The sequence below is a fragment of the Pteropus medius genome, unplaced genomic scaffold, assembly GCF_902729225.1.
Source record: "Pteropus medius unplaced genomic scaffold, Ma_sr-lr_union100, whole genome shotgun sequence".
Classification (NCBI taxonomy): domain Eukaryota; kingdom Metazoa; phylum Chordata; class Mammalia; order Chiroptera; family Pteropodidae; genus Pteropus; species Pteropus medius.
Genome location: NW_024352783.1, coordinates 6,812,894 through 6,832,193, shown reverse-complemented (window position 1 = coordinate 6,832,193; position 19,300 = coordinate 6,812,894). Strand labels below are relative to the sequence as shown.

The 19,300-nt window shown below is 34.3% G+C and overlaps 1 protein-coding gene across 1 annotated transcript in view; it reads left to right on the top strand.

Annotated features, from left to right (window-relative positions):
• The first annotated feature begins 234 nt into the window (after positions 1-234).
• TEKT3 (tektin 3) overlaps positions 235-19,300 on the top strand; it is a 34,355-nt gene continuing 15,289 nt past the window's right edge. The window contains exons 1-4 of the mRNA XM_039847403.1: positions 235-322; positions 6,689-7,296; positions 9,807-9,890; positions 16,708-16,778. Of these exons, the coding sequence (XP_039703337.1) occupies positions 6,718-7,296; positions 9,807-9,890; positions 16,708-16,778 (734 nt within the window). The 5' untranslated portion in view covers positions 235-322; positions 6,689-6,717. The remainder of the gene's footprint in view (positions 323-6,688; positions 7,297-9,806; positions 9,891-16,707; positions 16,779-19,300) is intronic.

Here is a 19,300-nt window from a genome sequence, read left to right as displayed (position 1 = left end):
TCTTGCTTGGGTTGCCTTTCACCCCTTTTACCTCCCAGATCAAGCAGGTCTCCCGGAAAGCTGTGGTTACTAAGCGCTAGAGCGTCCATGGCAACCCGTTTCTCCAGGTCCCTAGGTCCGGCTCTCCTCCCACTGGCCAATAAACTCCCGGCCAACCTGCAGGAGCGGTGGTTGACTGGTCCGTGGGCGCTGACGTCACAGGCAAGGTGGGGCTAGAGCTCGACTGCTGGGCCTCCGAGTCCCTGCGGGCGGTAGGTGGTGGGTCTGCGACCCTTCCAGCTCACCGCCCCTTCCCCACCCCTCGCCCGGCACCCGCTGACAGGTGAGTGGTCTCGCTGGCCTCCTTCCCCAAGCACGGCTATAACGTCTGACCTCAGAATTCAGGATGAGGTCGTGGAAACTCTGGAATTCCTACCCCCATTTTCACTTCTCTATTCCGAACCCCCAAAATAAAAACCACACAAACCCACAGGCAACCCTGCACAGTCCCCCATTCCATGTCTTCGTAATTTAGGCCTGTTAGCAGTTCTGTGCTTTTCCACTGCGGTGTTTGTGTCTTCAAACACTGTACCTTGTTCTTGCTTCATTAGCCCGTCTTTCAAGTAAAGCCGGTCAAGGCAGGTGTTAGCTCACCACCCGTGGCGAGTTCTGTTGAGCTCTGGCTGTGACGCTCACTTGTCCTTTGACATTTTAGACCAAGCTCCTTTATGTTTTCTCTCCAGATGCTTATGGTGTTCTAGTTAAATAAATATTTTCGAAATGGGTAAAATTACTCTTTGGTCGTTGTGAAAAAAGCAAGCACATAGTTTTAATAATAGGCAAAGTATTTTGAGGTATCTGATAAAATATTCTACTTTTTCTGATTTAAAATGAAATATTTCATACACTAGAACGTTCAAGCATCCATTAACTCACGCCTCATTACAATAACAACAACAAAAACTTAGGAGTAGGAATGAGGCCACCTGTACCCTTGGGAATCTTGTTCTTCTCTCTCCTTCCCCACCTGTACCACCTACCAAAATTTAGTGTTTACTTATACTCTGCATATTTTTATACTTTTGCTACTTACGAATTTATTCAAAATCCAATATATAGTGTTATTTTTAAGTTCACATAATGATATGCTATACATGTTCTGGGTCATTCATTTTAACTGTTGTGTGAAAATTCTTATATGAATTTACAACAAATTATGCCTGTGTACTACTGTTGGTGGGCTTTTAGGGCTTTTCCCTTTTAAAACTTAGAAACATATTCTTGTACATTCTAATTGTATACATACTTACATTTTTCTAGGTAGATATTAAAAAGTTGAATTACTGAATCATAGGGAATATACTTTTTCAACTTTACTGGATACTGCCACATAGCTCTCTAATGTGTAGTAATTTATACTTTCCACTGTCAAAAAAAAGAGTTTCTTATTACACTTTCCTTTTCTTTTGGAAGAGATAATTCAACTATTCTTGCCTAAATTTGCTAATAAAATATGCTTATCCAACTTGAGGCTACCTTTTGGATTATGAATAGAGTTTTCTAATACTTAAAATCTCTATGTGATTGATTATACTTTTATCATGTCAATATTTGTAGGAGACTATTATAGCATTTTTCCAGTATGTAAACAACTACTAACCTCACATTAAATGAACATAGTCAAACACTGTATTTGACTTTGTAGCACATGTCTTATTTCTTAAAATGCTTTTTGGTTATGACTAAAAGAATAATAAAAAACAATCACATGATTTAGGGGATGGATTTTTCCATAGCTGTTTTCAGTCATTTCCTCAAAGAATTTGTTCAGTTTAAATATGAGATATTTGTAGAAACAGTTAATGATTTTTGTATGTGTCACAAATAGCCTCTTAGGACATGACTGAGTTAGAATTTAGAGAATAAATATTATAAAAAGTGAAGCACCAAAATACTCTATAGGTTTTTAAAAACTGAGGTATTATTTCTTCCTGAAAAGTTTGGTAGCATTCATTAGTGAACCCATCTGGGCTTGAAGTTTTCTTTGAAGAAAGATTTTACACTATAAATTCAATTTTAGCTTATTCTTATTTTCTAATATAAGTGTTTAAAGCTATAAACTTGCCTCTAACCACTATTTTAGCTGCATTTCACAATTTTGATATGCTGTTTTCATTCTCATTCAGTTCAAAATATCTTTCAATTTCCCATGTGATTTCTTTAGTGACACAGAGGATATTCAGAATACCTTTCCACCTTTCCATATTGATTTCTAATTCTGATATGGTCAGAGAACATAAACTGCATAATTTCAACATTTTAAGTTTTTTTAGAGTTGTTTTATGATTCAGAATATAGTCTATCATGATGGATGTTCTCTGTGCGGTTGAAAATAGTGTGAAATCTATGTTTTCAGTGGAGTGTTCTATAGATGTAAATTAGATCTAGTTAGTTGTAGTGTTCAAATATCCTATCTATTAACCACTTTTCTATTTGTTCTATCAATTACTGACAAATGAGTATTGAAATATCCACCTATAACTCTGGATTTGCCTATTTTTCATTTTAGTTCTGCCAGTTTTGCTTCATGTGTTTAAAATTCTGTTAATGGTTACACAGACATTTAAGATCATTTTGTTGTATCTCCTTTATCCCATTTACCTCTTTATCCTTGATAATATTTCTTGTTTTAAAATCTACTTGGTTTGAAATTAATATAGCCACTTTACTATTCTTTCGATTAGTGCTTACATGACAAATCTTCTTCCATACTTTTATTTTTAACTTACATGTTTTGTATTTAAAATTCAATTTTTTTTAGACAGCATATAGTTCAATATTGCTTTTTAAAAATTCAATCTAAGAACCTGTGCCTTTTAATTGGATTGTTAAACCGTTCATTGTGGATGTCGTCATCAATATGATTGGGTTTGTGTTTATCACCTCACTATTTGTTTTCTCCTTGTTTTATTTTTTGTCTCTTTTCTCTTGGATTATTTATCTGTCTTTTGTAAGTCTTCAATTTTCTTCCCTCTGCTCTTGTCTTATTAGCTTTAACTGTTTTATTTTTTTCTTTGAGATTGCTCCAGGTCAGCAGTCAAATACTTTTTGGTCTTAGGACCCCTTAATACTCAAATGACCTTATGCTGAGGACCTTTAGTTTATATGTAGATTACATCTATTAATATTTATTATATTAGAAATTTAAAAAATAAAAATATTGGTTCTTTAAAAATAATCATAACAACCCATTATATAGTAATATAAATAACATTTTTATTAAGAAAGCTATGTTTTCTGAAATAAAATATTTAGTGAGAAGAATGACATTGTTTTACATTTTTGGCAAAGTTTTTAAATTTCTATCTTAGTAGGTGGATTCTCATATGTACTTTTGTACTCAGTCTGTTGTGATTTTGTGTATCATGTCACCTCTGGGAAACTTCATTGTGAATTTGTGAGAGAATGAGAGTGAAAAAGGCAAATGGCATCTAAGTATTTACTATGAAAATAATTTTGACCTTGTCACCCTAGAGAAGGTTTTAGGCAAGCCCGTGAATTTCTGTATCACGTTTTGAAAAATGCTGCTTTAAAGTTTATAACATGCATTTCTAACTTACCACAGTATATTTTTAAATTACATTATTCCATTTTAGTTATAAATAAGATCTTTACAATAATACATTCCACGTTAGCCCTTCCATTATTTGTGCTGTTTTTACCATATAAATTTACTTCTATTTTTTCAAATAAACTCTCTGAGGATTCTTTTTAAGATTTGCTAGAGTGAGTTTTCAATACTTTCATTCTAGAGATAGTTCAGCCTCATCTCCAATGTGTGACCTCTCTGGGATCTCCATGGAATGCTTCAGGTAGTTACTAATAACTCTCCACTCTGGTGCAAATGCAAAATGTCTCTTCATCCTTTGTGAGCTCTAGAAATTGTTCAGCTAACTATCCTACCCTCATTCTTTGCCAAGGTCTGTGGAATGTCTCTTGATGTATGTGCAGCCTATTACTCAGCAAAGATTCAAACAGACCTGTACATAGATGTATAGAGCTTTTTTTCCTGCATAGCTTATTTTATTTCAGAATCCTGCTTCAGAACTTCCAGCTGTTTCAGCACCTCCAAATTCTGATCTTCTCCTCAACTTACCAATCCTTCCAGGCTCTGTTCAGTTTTCATGTGTTTTTCCCATAGTCTGAAAATTGCCTCCAGGCAGAATGCCAGGATGATCAGAGGGCTCACCTTATTTATTTCTCTTCTCACAGGGATCAGAGTCCTGTGCTGCTTTTTCCCCCTAATAGCTGATAGTTTTATATATTTTGTCCAGGTTTTATATATATATATATATAAAGCTTAGATATATATATATATATATATATATATATATATATATATATATATATATATATATATATATATATAAGTCCTTTTTATTTGTCTATCCTGGTTGAAGGCAGAGTCTATTTTGAATTTTTGAGTATTTCTTAGGCCATGACACTCAATTTTTTTGACCAGTAATGACCAAAAACACAAGATATTGCCATGCTGTTGTTTTTTATTCAGTCTTCCTGAATGACTTATAAGATGGCTGACTAAAGCTAGAACTTTAGTTGTGGCTGTGGAATAATATCTCTCATGTGAAACTGCCACACATAAGGAGGTCTACATCTGTGAACTTTGAACAACTGAGCTTTATGCTTCAGATTCCAGGTTCTAAATTATATCTCATTGCTAATTAAAAGAAATATTACTGGATGCTTTTGTAAACTATATCGATTATCTCAATTCATATGTCTCCTCTGGCTTACGAACCTCTGCATCTTCACACATCACTCCATGGAGTAAATGACTCATGGTTCAATATCTGACAAACAGGTTGGATCCTTCAAGATTTCAGCATAATAGATGTTGGATAAGCATATGTGGTAATTCTACTCTTGAAATTCCTTGGTTGAAGGATCAAGTGAGACATTACCTTTTAGATTCTTTATTGTCAAAAGAAAAGCCAAGTAAGAATGGTTCATTCCAACGTGAAGCTTCTTGCTGAAAGAAAACTGACTGGATTATTTCTAGATTTGACTTAGAGAAGGGATTGGAACTAAAAGTAGCCATGAGGACCCTCAGATCTCAACTTTCTTTGAATTTGCTTTTTCAAAAAGCAGTGTTTAGGTTTCAAACTGAAATGAGAAACTTTTTTTTATCATTGTACTCTAAGCATGGCCAGTGTAGGTGCTTGGGGCCTAAGAGAAGGAAGAACTGAGGAAAAAGTCAGGGAGCTAAGGTCAGATGGCACACCCCACTGGCAGTGACAGCTATTTCATCATATGTGGTCCTAGTGGATTTTTTTTTTTTTTACCACAATTCTACAAATAGATTATTTTGTGGTTTGGGCACCAAAGCCTTCAAGACATAGCTATTTAAATAATCATCGAATGATTTTTTTTTTTTTCTGAGCAGGTTATAGAATTGGATCTGATTTTATTTTTCAGTCAATGGGTTCCTTAGACATTAACCCCCAAACAGAATGACGTTTAGATGCTAAAAAGTATGTCATAGTTTATCATAACCTTGGCTTTCTGGACTAATAATGACCCAAACGTTCCAGAGAGTAGAATGCTTTCAACTGGTAAAAAAAAAAAAAAAAAAAAAAAAAAAAGATGAAATAGATCTATATGTTTTAACAGGGAGAGAAGGTCAAAGTGTATATTTTTTAAAATGTATGTTTTAGAATGATAAGTATAATGAGTAAGATTATTTATTTTTGCATTGAAAATCTCTGTGCAAATGTATAAATGGTATATAGGTAGATGTATGTAGGTTTTTAAATAATACATATGTTGGTATATGAATAGGAAAAATCTAGAGAGATACAGCTATTAATGAAGTATTCACAGTGTCTACTTCTGAGTTCAGTTTTGGGGGAAGAATGATATTTATATTTTACTTCATATAATTTGTATTAGGAATTTTAAAAGCTGGCATTTATTGAGCATTTACTATGTGTCCAGAACTGTGTTAAGTATTCCACATACTTAACATTGTCTTACTCAATCCTCATACACCTGTAGCTGCTCTAGAATGTCTGTATTAGAGATACTTACAGGTGGCAAGTTGCCAGGAAAAGGGTATCTAGGTACTTGCCTTGAGTTATGTTTGTCTACCAACCACACCATTGTAACCTGGATTGTCTGTTTATTTAGGATGACTTGGCAGGGAGGAAGGGGAATGCTGCCAGGAAATTCTTGCTGTTAATACTGCTCATAACAATCCAAAGAAGTCAGCACTATTATTCCCACTTTAGAAACAAGGAAACTGAGGCACAGAGAGGTTAAGTAGTTTGCCCAATGTCACATAGTTAGTAAATAGCAAATTAGTAAAAAGAGCTAAGATTTGAATCTCTATTAAAATGCATAGTTCAGTCTCTTAATGTGAATTTGTTACAATATTGTTGTAATTTAAAAAAATATTTAAAAAATTCAAATAGCCAATCTAAAAATGTGATTTTTAATATATCTAGATACACAGGGATGAAAATAATTTTTTGAATATCTTATCACTGGTAAAGATGGATAACAAATTAAAACAAATGTCTTAAGTGTTAGGGAGCACTACTACTAATACTAAGTCAGATGTGGCCTTTTATCTGTAAGTTTTCACCAAAGATTAATTTATGTGACTATCTGTTTTTCCCCTTTTAAATAGGAGAGATTTACAAGAAACATTTGAGCATCATGGAGCTTTTAGGTTCTACTTTAACAGCAACTTATGCCCACCCTAGACCAACACCAACCAACTTTCTACCAGCCATCAGTACCATGACATCAAGTTATAAGAACCGCTTCCCCCACTACAATTTGACCCATAGTTTAAGCCTTCCTTGGAGACCAAGCACATACTACAAAGTAGCTTCCAACTCACCGAACTTGGGCCCGTACTGTACCAGATCTCAGAAGGTGTCTGGGAGCACTATGCTCCCCTTTGTTTCCAACAGAACCACTCTCTTCACAAGGTATACTCCTGATGATTGGTATAGGTCCAATTTAACCAACTATCTGGAATCCAACTCTTCCCGACATAATTCAGAGAAACTGCGGGTGGATACATCTCGCCTGATTCAAGACAAATATCAAGAAACAAGAAAAACCCAGGCAAACTCCACTCAAAACTTGGGAGAACGAGTAAATGACATAGGGTTTTGGAAATCTGAAATCATTCATGAGTTGGATGCAATGATTGGAGAGACAAATGAGCTAACTGATGTTAAGAAAAAATTAGAGAGGGCTTTGATGGAAACAGAAGCCCCTCTTCAGGTAAATATGAGACCTTATGATAAATGACACCATTTTTATGGTTATAATTCACTGATTAATTTCTGAGCTTATTAATCTATTATGTTTTAGTTCACCTGTAGAAGCCAATCCCCATCAATAAATTTGTAACTGGTTTTAGTAATGGTAAAACAATTTCCATTTTTACACATTATATAGAACAACCATTTAAGTAGAAAGAATTCTGAACACAAAGCAAAGGAGGCTAATTAAAGAGACACTTTAGGGCATACGGTGTTTATGATGAAAATGCTATCTTCCCATCTCTTAAAAAGACTGCTTAGTTGTTGCTGTCCCTGGATTAACATTAACAATATTTGAAAAAAAACACACACACAACAAAATCGACTATTTGTTTAGTTTGTGTCATGAAATTCCTCCTGTGCATATGTTATGATTCAGTTGCAGGGCACATTGAAATGATCAAATGAGACCTTCCTAGGAGATAGAATGAGTTTGATTGAATAGAGAAATGGGACTGAGGTTAAACCAGTTGTGGTGGTCATGGAAGCCACATTTCTGTTGGTTGCTGGCCTCTGACCAGGCTTCTGAATGAGCTCAAATTGCCTCTAACCCTCTGAGTGTACAAGGGGCCCTCCAACCTCAGTCTGCCCTCCAAAGACATTCTGCATTTGAAGATATGAAGAGGAAAGAAATTATTTTAGAAGATATATATAAATATATATGAATAGACAAAGCTCATGCCATTTTTCTTCATGTTTATATGACATTTCCCATATGATAAGCATTTGCTATAGGTATTTATTATGACATCTGTAGTTGCAGGGTTTAGAGAATCAAGGACCTGGAAGTCTAGTGGGTAGACAATTTTATTGGAGACCCCTGCACACACACTGTTATTTCTTATTGTGCCCCTCCCTCTAGACACAAGCATACACAAATACACACAACCGCTAGAAATCCTGAGAAAGGTCAATAGACATTAATGATGTCCTTCTAAATTAACTCATCATGGATTATTTTGGGGGATTAGAAGCTCTTCCATACTTTCTCCATGCTCAGGCTCATTTTGAGGATTTCCTGGTCTATTCTACACCCCATCCCATCTCAACCCGCCCCTTACTTTAAATTATCCTGAAAAAGATAGACACTTACCCTCTTACTTAATTTCCAGAAGAGATTCAATTTCTTCTGTTAGTACACTTTCAGTGATGACTACTTTCAGTGAGATGGGTCTAATTTGATTTTTTTCTGTAATTTTTGTCCAGATGTTCTTGTGTGCTTGAACATTTACTGTCAACACAGTATAAGAAGGTCCTGATTAAAATTAGAGTCAGTCACATAAACAGATATATCTCAAAAGAGAAAATATAGATGATCAGCTTACATATAAAAACAATGTTAAAACTCAATAATAAAAATGCAAATTAAATCAATGAAGTAACCATCTTTGGCCTATCAAATTTATAAAAATAAAAATTGATAACATGCAAGCTAGGCAAAAGTGAAGAAAATTAACACTTTTATATATTGCTGATAGGACTGTGGATGAGTAGAAACTTCCTGGAAAGCAATTTAGTAATACACATTAAAATTATCAGAGTTCCCCTTGACCCATTAATTCATCTTTTAGCAAATGCAAAATGAACTATTAAAAAATTAGAGATTCACTCAAAAATTTCATTCAATGATATTATATCAGGATTACAGTTTACATATTATTATATTTAGAAAAATTTTAAATTTAACATTATACAGTCATCCCATGTCATGAAATAGTCTTTGAAAAAAGGATTTTAACAATTAAATAATGATCCCTTATACATAATTTATTGTTAGCAGTCTAAGCTGTTTTCCACTGGAGTTGTGAGTATACTTTATCTCAAAGAATATTTTATGAATAAAACCTATCATTTAATGTCAACGCTAAAAAGCATTACATAAAATTATAAGGACATTATAACCTCTATTTTGCTGAAAGCAAACAAAACATTGATAAGAGCATGGCTAAGTCATCTTCTATTTTTCTATATTTTTTCTCTTTTATGGATACGGTAATATTTTTATAATTAGGAAAACAATAAATGGTACTTTAAAAATAATCACTTGGGTTTTTGGCTACATAAATATTTAATGTCTTTAAAAGACAATCATTTGTTTTTTTCTTACTCTTCTCAGTAGAAAATATTTGGAAATAATATCTTGAAGACTGTGTTTTAGGTTGTTGAAGTATTTCTCTAGAAGAAATTAATGCTAATTTGTGGGATCAAGTAGATGCCATATGCTTCATTTTGTCAGCTTTCCAAATTAGGAGTTTTTTCAAACTACTTTGAAGAGCTAACTTTTAACATTTTAACTAGAAGCAAGGATTTACTTGTCATGGTCAGTTTCATGCTATATTTCCAACAAAATGGCTTGAAAAGTTGGTATTGGGAGTATTTGTTGCCTTGTTTTAGAAATAGGTCATTAGACATGCTAGTCACTGATCTGAGTCAGCTTGTATTAGGTTTCCATTATTTGTGTATCTGTAGGTAGCCCAAGAATGTCTATTTCATCGAGAGAAGAGAATGGGCATCGATCTAGTTCATGATGAAGTAGAAACAGAACTGCTGACGGTAAATATGGGGGAAAGCTTCAACAAGAAACTTAGTTGCAAACATGTTTAATGTATAGAAACAAAAAAATGATGTTGCATAAAGCCACTTATAAATAAGAAGTTACAGTGTCAAGAGTTTATAGCATTTAGAAAAGATCTTTTTTTTTTTTTGGTTGTTATAAAAGTAACAGATGTTCATTTAGAGAATTTGAAAGATACAGAAAAGGATAAGATAAAAATAAGCTGAGGTTCACTTAGACAGAAATCACTATTTTGAAGTATTTCAGTCTTTTTATTAATCATATTCAGATAGACATGCAATTTTAAGACACAGACATGTTTTTAAGATTAGAATTATACTGTATATATACATTTGAATACTGCTTTTCCTGCTGAATAAATACTCAAAACTGTTTATTCTTAAATATAGGGATGAGAAGGCAGTGCTACTTTTTAAAAGACTTAATTTTTTTAGAGCAGTTTTAGATTCACAGTAAAACTGAGAAGAAGGCACAGAGATTTTTCATGTGTCCCCTGTACCCACACATGCATCTCCTCCTCCATAATCAATATCCAGCACCAGAGTGGTACATTTGTTACAATTGATGAACCTACATTGACACATCATAATCATCCAAAGTCCACAGTACACCCTTAGAGTTCACTCTTGGTGTTGCAGATCCTATGGATGTGAACAAATTTATAATGGCATCTATCTACCATTATGGAATCACAGAGAATATTTTCACTTTTGTAAAAATCCTTTGTACTCTGCCTATTCATCCCCCCCCTCCAGTAGTGCTTTATTCATTTAAAAATTATATTGGGGATAATCTCCCTATGAGATTAGATATCCTTTAAGACATGATTTTAATTGTTACATAGTGTTCCCCAATGCAAGGTGCTTTCACTTTTAAAAAAATTAATCCTCTCTTTTTGAACAGTTAGGTTGTTTCTCTCTCCCCATCTTTTTTTTTTTTTGCTTATTTTAATAACATTGCCATGTACAAAAATATTATTGATAACTATTTCTAATTATTTCCTTAGAATACGTTTCAAAAATGTGATTGATGTGTCAAAGGGTATATACATTTGGAAACCTTTTGATATATAGCCAATTTGCTATCTAGAACCTTATATCTGCATTACTCTGCTGATTCTCTCACTGTGCCCTCTCCCACCTTCCACCAATTAAATATGATTTAGTTTTAAGGTCTCTGACCTTTAAGGTCATAGACTTGCTCCCCCAAGATCTCTGCCATTTCTTAAGATTTCAGTCATGTGCCTGGGGCCCTTCCTAATCTCTCTCTTTTTTTTTTTCTGCCCAGATACTCTATTAAGCATTAGTTATGCAACCTTAAATAACTTCCAAACATAGTTATGTTGGAAACTCAATTTTTGGTTCACATTTATGAAGCCTAAAAGTGAACATTTCTTCTGCCATTCCCTTTCTTTTGATGGTATCATTGCTGGTTCTGTTATTCCTTTGCCTTCCCCTTACTGTAAATGATACCCAGATTCTCCAGTTTCCATGGCATGCCTTGCTGTCCATTATCTCCTCTAGCTCTGTGATCAGTTTCCGGCTCCTGGAGATTGTTCCTCTGATTTGTTTCTTACCACTCTCTTTTTGATTCTATCCTCTCTACCATTATTCTAAGTCATCCTTTCTTCCTTCATAGCTGGTTAGGGTGAAATCCCCAAATACCTTCCCTTTCCCTAGTTTCACTTGGATTTGTACTGCACATGATTGCCAGTTTTTCCATCTGCTAAAAACTCTTCCTTGACTCCGTAATTCCTACAGGAGAAAATCTGCTATGGCCTTCTGTTATCTGGCTCTCACCCCTTCTCAGTCTTCTTTCTCATTCTGACTTGCTGAATTTCTGCTGCAGCAAATCTATTAACTGTCCATAACCAGCTTTTTAGGGTTCCACCTTTTTTATTTTGATTAGTCCTTGGTAAGAAATGAATCCATGGTAAGAAAGTAAATATGACTAGCTAGCAATCTGTATTTTATCCTCAGAAGATCCCTTTTAATACTGCATTATTATTTTTAGTGACCCATTACATTAAGGATAATAAGCAGAAGTTTTTCCTTTGCTCTTTCCTTTTCTCTGCTTCTGATTCTCTGAAAGAAATGTGAGTTGAAACAATATAATCAGGAAAGCTTTCACTACTGCAGAGAGCCTATGTCATCTACTTTATAAAAGCCACAGTCCCAACTGCTGCATATAAGTGAATGAAATAAGACATCTTGAATGAAATATCTTTACAACAATGCTTCCCTGCTCTGTTCTTTCTTCTTTTCCAGGCTCTCATGAATCACGCAAGTGTTAAATAATCTGTCATTTATTCAGCCATTCTAAATGGGGAGGAATATATCAGCAAATATTCCTTGGCCTCTCGTTTTCACTGATCCTGAGGTGTTCTCTATGAAGTAAATTATAAGCCACCTCTAATAGTTTAACTTCATCAGAGACTTTTTTTTTTTTTTTTTTGTGGCATACTTTAGCATATTATTCTAATTCTCAAACCTGGCTGCACTTTAGAATCTCCTGATGAAACTTCTTAAAATATCAATGATCCAGTCCCACATCCAGAGATTCTGATTCAAATCTGGAATAGAGAATAAGTGTTGCTATTTAAAAGTGTTCCACAAATAATTTTAGTTTACAGCCAGAGTTAGGAACTACTGCTATAAAACTATAAAATATTGTTTATAGAAATTAATGAATATCTAAATAAATTGACATAGTATGTTCATGTATTGAAAGACTTAAATAGTGTTAAGATGGCAATATTTCCCAACATGATCTATAGATTTGACAGAATTCCTATTAAAATCCCAGCTGACTCCTTTGTAGAATCTTACAAGCAGATCCTAAATTTCACATGGAAATTCAAAGAATACAGAATAGTCAAAATAATGTTGAAAAAAAAAAAAGAAAGTTAGAGGAGTCACACTTCTTGATTTCAAAACTTACTACAAAGCTACAATACAACAGATAGTTGTAGTAAGGATAGACATATAGATCAATGGAATAGCACTTGAGTATCCAGAAATAAACTCTCACATTTAAGATTAATTAATCATCAACCAGGGTGCCAAGAGCTATTCTCTTTAACAGATAGGGCTTGGACAATTGAATATATACATGCAAGAGACTGAAGTTGGGCCCTTACCTCACACCAGATAAAACAAGTTGAGTCAAAATGGATGAAAGACTTGAATATAAGGGCTAAAACTGTAAAACTCTAAGAAGAAAACACAAGCATAAATATTTGTGACATTGAATAGGCAATAGTTTTTAAAATCTGACACCAAAAGTACAAAGCATAAACAACATAAGAAAAAAATAGATAAATTGAACATCATCAAAATGAAAAATTTTGATGTTTCAAAGAACAGCAACAAAGTGAAAAGACAATTACAGAATGGAACAAAATCTTCAAAAATCATATATCTGATAAGAGACTTGTATCTAGAAAATATAAAGAACTCATAATTAAAAACAAAAGGCAGATAACCCAGTTCAAACATGGGCAAAGGATTTGAATAGAGGGTTCTCCAAAATTAATATAAAAATGGCAGATAAGCATAAAAAAAATGCTCAACATTAGTCATCAGGGAAATGCAAATAAAGCCGTGATGAAATACAACTTCGCACCCACCAGGATGGCTATACTCAAAAATACAGATAATAACAAGTGTTGGTGAGAATGTGGAGAAATTAGAACCCTCACACACTGCTGAGGGAAACGTAAAATGATGTAGTTGCTTTGAGAAATGGTTAAACATGTAATTACCACATGATTCAGTAATTCCACTCCTATATATTTACCTAAGAGAAAAGAAATTACATGCCCACACAAAAACTTGTACATTATTTATAGCAGCCATTTAGAAATAACCCAAATGTCCATCAGCTGATGAATATTAAGTAAAATGTGTCCTCTCCATATAATAGAATGTTATTCAGCCATGAAAAGGAATGAAGTACTGATACATTCTACTACATGGATGATCCTTAAAAAAATGTTGCTAAATGAAAGAAGCCAGTCACGAAGGACCACATATTGTATGATTCCATTTATATGTCTGGATTAGGGAAAAATCTACAGAGAGTGAAAGATTAGTGGTTGCCTGGGAGGAGGAGATTTGGGCATTGGAAATTGGGGATAACAGCTAAGAGATGTGTTGTTTCTTTGGGAGTAATAAAAATGTTTTAAAATTGGTTATGGTAATAGTTACACAATTCTGTGAACATACTAAAAATCACTGAATTGTGCAGTTAAATAAGTGAATTCTGTTGTATATGAATTATATCTCAATAAAGCTATTTAAAAAACACAAGAACCACTGGTTTAGAGGTTAATGTTTTTAAGGTCAGTAGCAGAGTCTGCTTATCCTCAAAATAACTGAGTCTACATGTAGAGTAATGGTTCATCCATTGACGGAGTTTCTTAGTCATTGCCAATTAATTCAAGTAGCGAATGTAACTTATACTGTACTCAAGGTAATGATATTAAATATCTTATTTTTATCAAAACAGGTCTCAATTTTTAGAATAACTAAATGAACACAGCATTAAAATGAACATAGCATTAAAACACAGCATTAAATGAACATAGCATTAAAAGCATACTTTTGAAAAATGTGGGTGGGATGAAATATTTTCTCATGAATTCTGTTGACTATTGTATTCAGTAAGTGATATCCACCAAATTCTTACAGGATGACTTCTCTTGGGAAGTTGATCAGGATACTATATTCATTGTACTCCCAGACCCTGCTAACTCCTTAGACTTTGGAGCCAAATGAACCTTTGACTGCAGATTAATAGATAAGTTAACACTCAGGAAAGTCCCAAAGGTCTTTGGTTTTAGGCATTTAGACCTTTCTGTCTCCAACTATCTGATTTTCACCATATGACATTATTTAAATTTTAATATAAAAATTATTTTTGAGTAATTTTTAATATCAAGTTTCATTGAATATAATTTTTTCACTAAAAGTCCTAGGGATCCCCACTATGTGCATAGTGTGCACAATATAATAGCTCACCAGGATTTTGGGTTTTAAGTGGCATTTTTAAAGCAGTACTCCATGTATCCTTTGCCAAAGCCTCAGTGAAACAGCTATAGACATACACACAAATCAAGCCATAGAGAAAGATGAAGCTTGAACAACACTAAAACTAAGGCTGAAGCACAACCTACCATGAGAATATGTGAGAAATCTTTGCTACCTGTCAGGGCAGGGGAAACTTGATAACATGTGGTGGGAATTTAGTTTTTCGTTTACTCCATTAATTCAAAGTATCAAAAAATCAGACAGTAGAGTTATCACTTAAATAAACTCTAGGTACAGTTAATATTTTTAGGTTAAACAACAAAAAACAAAAGATAGAAGACTATATAGTTGAGTAATTATTAATATTAGCACGAAGGGCTTTATAATCAAGTTAACAAAGGCAGAAACCAAAAGGGGATATTTGATTATTTAATAGTTTGACATCATAGTCTGATGTCTATATGTCAGAAACACCATGCCAAAATATAAAGGCAAACTGTAAAAAAATCCCATATATATGTGATATATATATCATGAGAAAAAGATTTAACTTTCAAATGTAAGAACACATGAGTTAATAAGAAAAAAACCACAACATAAAAAGTGGACAAGCATATGAACAGGTGGTTCACAAAAGAAGAAAGTCAAATGACGAACAAATAAATAGTCATAATATTAACGTGCGAATTTGCGCAAGTGTGCTTTTTTTGGGGAAGCTCCTATCACATTGGCAGAGATTGAGAGCATTCATATGGCCACTTGGTATGTGCGGTGGAGAATAAACACTCATTTATTGTTGTAAATGGGTAAAACTTTTTTCAAGGGCAATTTGGCTGTATTTGTCAAAACCTTGAAAAAGGCATACCCTTTGGCGGTGTCTAGATATTTATTGAGATTGTTCATTACAGTATTGTTTAATGTCACAGGAAAATGCTCAAGTTTAAAATGAACAAGCAGATCACAAAATGGTATTATAGTATGATCACTTTTCTCTCGAAAAAGTTTTAACAATGATTATGTGCACTTTTTAAATGTCACCTTGGTGCTATTTTGAGTTCCTGGATTTTCTAATGTGAATATAAATTTCAGAGGAAAGTAAATGTTTATTTTTAAAAATCTCTGACACAACACATGTTATGTAATAGTGTATACATACTAGCATTATCAAAATGCCATGTGTGTGCTCAAGTAGGGAAGCATAGCTAGCAATGGTGTTTGTACATCTTGGAGCTGGGCTGCAGGGCACAGGCAAGACAGAGGGGAGGGGAAGCAGCCTCATTTGGACCAAAGAGCTGGATCTGTTGGAAATTAATGCACTGCCAGAGAGAAGTCCCTTTTAGGCTTCCCTTTCCTGATTTCCTGATTCTTCTTTCCTGATTTACTTTATTTTGGAAGAATAGTTAATATAGAAGAAGCCATTGAATTCAACTTTGCACAATCTTGCACAACCTCGCACGAATTATTTTTTGTTTATTTAGGACCAGAGATAAAAATAAAGAAAAACCATAAAATTTTACCTCTGTCCCAATCTGTTTCATAGTATAGTTTCCCTATGGCTTTTTAAAGGGTGAATCTCAGTCTAATACTTAGATTGTAACATCATAGGGGCATATATGTAAATAAGTGGATGTAAAGTTGTTTTCTTGTTTTACTTCACAATTTCCCCAGAAACAAAGTTTTCCTTGATTGATGTTGTTACATTGTTGATTTTGAATATTATACTCAATAATGAAAACATTAATGTGTGTTTTTTTCAATTGAGTAGGAAGTTGATATTATTCTGTGTTGTCAAGAAAGGATGAAGCTACATTTGGATAAGGCCATTGCCCAACTTGCGTAAGAGCTTTACCTCTCTATATAATTTAAGATCTGTCATGAAACTACTTTTATGCCTCAATTCAGATTTGACTTAATTTCTTATATTTCTTGTATAGAAACACAAACACACACATGCACAAATATGTTTTTATTTAGAGGTTGAGTACTTAGTTTAAGTTTTTATTTAAAGAAATAATTTTGAGATTCCACAGAAAGGATTTATGCCCAAACTTGGAATATGGCTAAGGTTTCTTTTAACTCAAAAGACTTTTATTCTTTGATGAGAGATTGACTTATGTATCTTCAGCCCAACAATTGGAAGAATAATGAATTGCGTCTCAATTTTATGTTTATTTTCCATGCCTCCATGAAGACTCAGCCTTCCCTGATTACCCCAGCCAGATCCTGATACTTGCTCCTTCCTGCTCTGATTACACCATCTCAGCATTCACTACATCTATTGCATTGTTCACCCATCTTATTCTCTACCAGAATGCATATTCCTCTTTTCTTGGCAATAGTAGGTAGTAGGTACTTAATATTTATGATGGGAATTTGGGAGAGGGGGAATAATAATCAAAGGAAAGTCTTAAGTATAGATAACAACTGTCAGCATAGAAAAAGTATTGACTAATCCTGCTGCCTAACATAAATAGAAAGATCAGTGTTCATTTAGTTCTGGCCATGGAAAGAAGTTGTGTTGATATCACACAAAAGAAGCAATGATTCTGCTTATACTAATATTGTCAAGGATCATATGTGATATATCCCAAAAGAATAAATGTTATGAAGGTGTCGGTATTTCTGACTTGGTTTGTTTACCTTGCCCATCAGGATTGATGCTGTGAAGGTGGGTGAGTTTCAGATGGCTGAGATATCTCTCAAACTTTTATTGGAAGGACTCAAAATTGGTGAGGATAAGTAAAAGATTAGTTAAGGATAATTTATTATTCATAGTTTGGTTAACTGTACGATTTACTTAAGCTATAAATACCAGGCAGTCCAGTTCCAATATTAAATTCTGGTTTCTGCTCCCTGGAAATTTCAAAAACACAGTTTAGAGTAGTTCAAGTAATTGTTTCTGTTCTGTTTTCTTCTGGTCCAGTTCCTAATCCCCATCTTCTTTCTTAATCTAAAATCTGCTGCCCATCTCCCGTGTCCTTTTCTCTTCTTGGCCTAAATTGTTCCACCCTGGAACAGCCACATCTTCATATCAATCCCTGTTACAAACTGCCTCAGTAGTGGCCCTGGTGCAGGCCTTTGCAGAAAGTTCCGTCTCTGTATGTGTACTTATTTGGAATCTTTGTTGGTGATTCTTTAAAGAGCTTGGCTTTCTTTTAACACAGTGGGCAATGCTTCTCTCATTTCCTGTGATGGCTTTCCCAGGATCTATGGGGGTCCAGATAGCTAACATAATTATTGGCTTGGTACAGCAAAGGTTGGGAGGAGGGTTTTGCAACTCCACTTGTCTTGGAAGGAACAATGAAGTGTTTAGTTTGGATCTCAGCTGAAAAAGGAATCTCATTAGGTGCCAACATGGCAGCTAAGATTTGTCTTATATCTTGGACTACAGATAGGCCAATGGGGTGCAGCCTCAAAAGCTTTTCTTAGGAGAGCCTGAGGTCAGGACAAAAGCAGGTCATAGGAGTCAGCCAACGAGAAGAAGCCTATAGGGCATTTTGGTCCCATTTGGTCTCATTTCCGCAAATGAGAAAGGTCTTCTAATCCCAGAGTTTCAACACAATAATCTGAGGAAAGAGGCTAAACACAGATGTAACAAGTAAATAGCTTCTTACTTTTCATTCTTTGTACAGGTATACTGTATTGGAAATCACAAAATGCAAATGACTAACATTCTGCTACCCTCATCTCCACTTTACAAATCAAAAAAGAGAGAGAGCTCTGACAGGTCAGGTGACTACCCAAAGACACAGGCTATGTTAAAGGGGAGCCGAATCTAGAATTAATCTATTCAACTCCATGCAGGCTTTACTGATTGGCTCTTATACGCTAAGACCATTGTTGGGTACCAGAAATACAGAAATGATTAAGGTCATCAGTTGCCTGCTTTTTCAAATACTATCTATGTAATAGTGCCTCCCAAATTTTTGTTAATGGTCCAGACCCTTCTCCCAAATTCCAACAGCCTACTTAGTACCTCCACTTGGATGTTTAATAGACACTCAGACTCAATGTGTCAACTGAACTTATGCCCTCTCCTCCAGCCTACTCACCCACAGTTTAGCCCGCCTTAGTTGATGGAATTCTGCTATATCAATTAGTCAACTTCAGTTCTTTTTTTCTCAATCCTTGGATTGATGTCCAACCTCCTAGGAGGTTATCTTGGTTCCATCTGTTTTTTTTTTATAATGATGATATTATTTGAGAAGCTAACATACTGTTTAAAAACAAGTCTATCCTGTTTCTTGACTTCTCATACACCCTATACTTTATTTTTTATTCCCATTCCCTCACTGTCCCCCTTTGGCAACCATCAGCTTGTTCTCTATATCTATCTGTATCTGTTTCTATTTTATTTT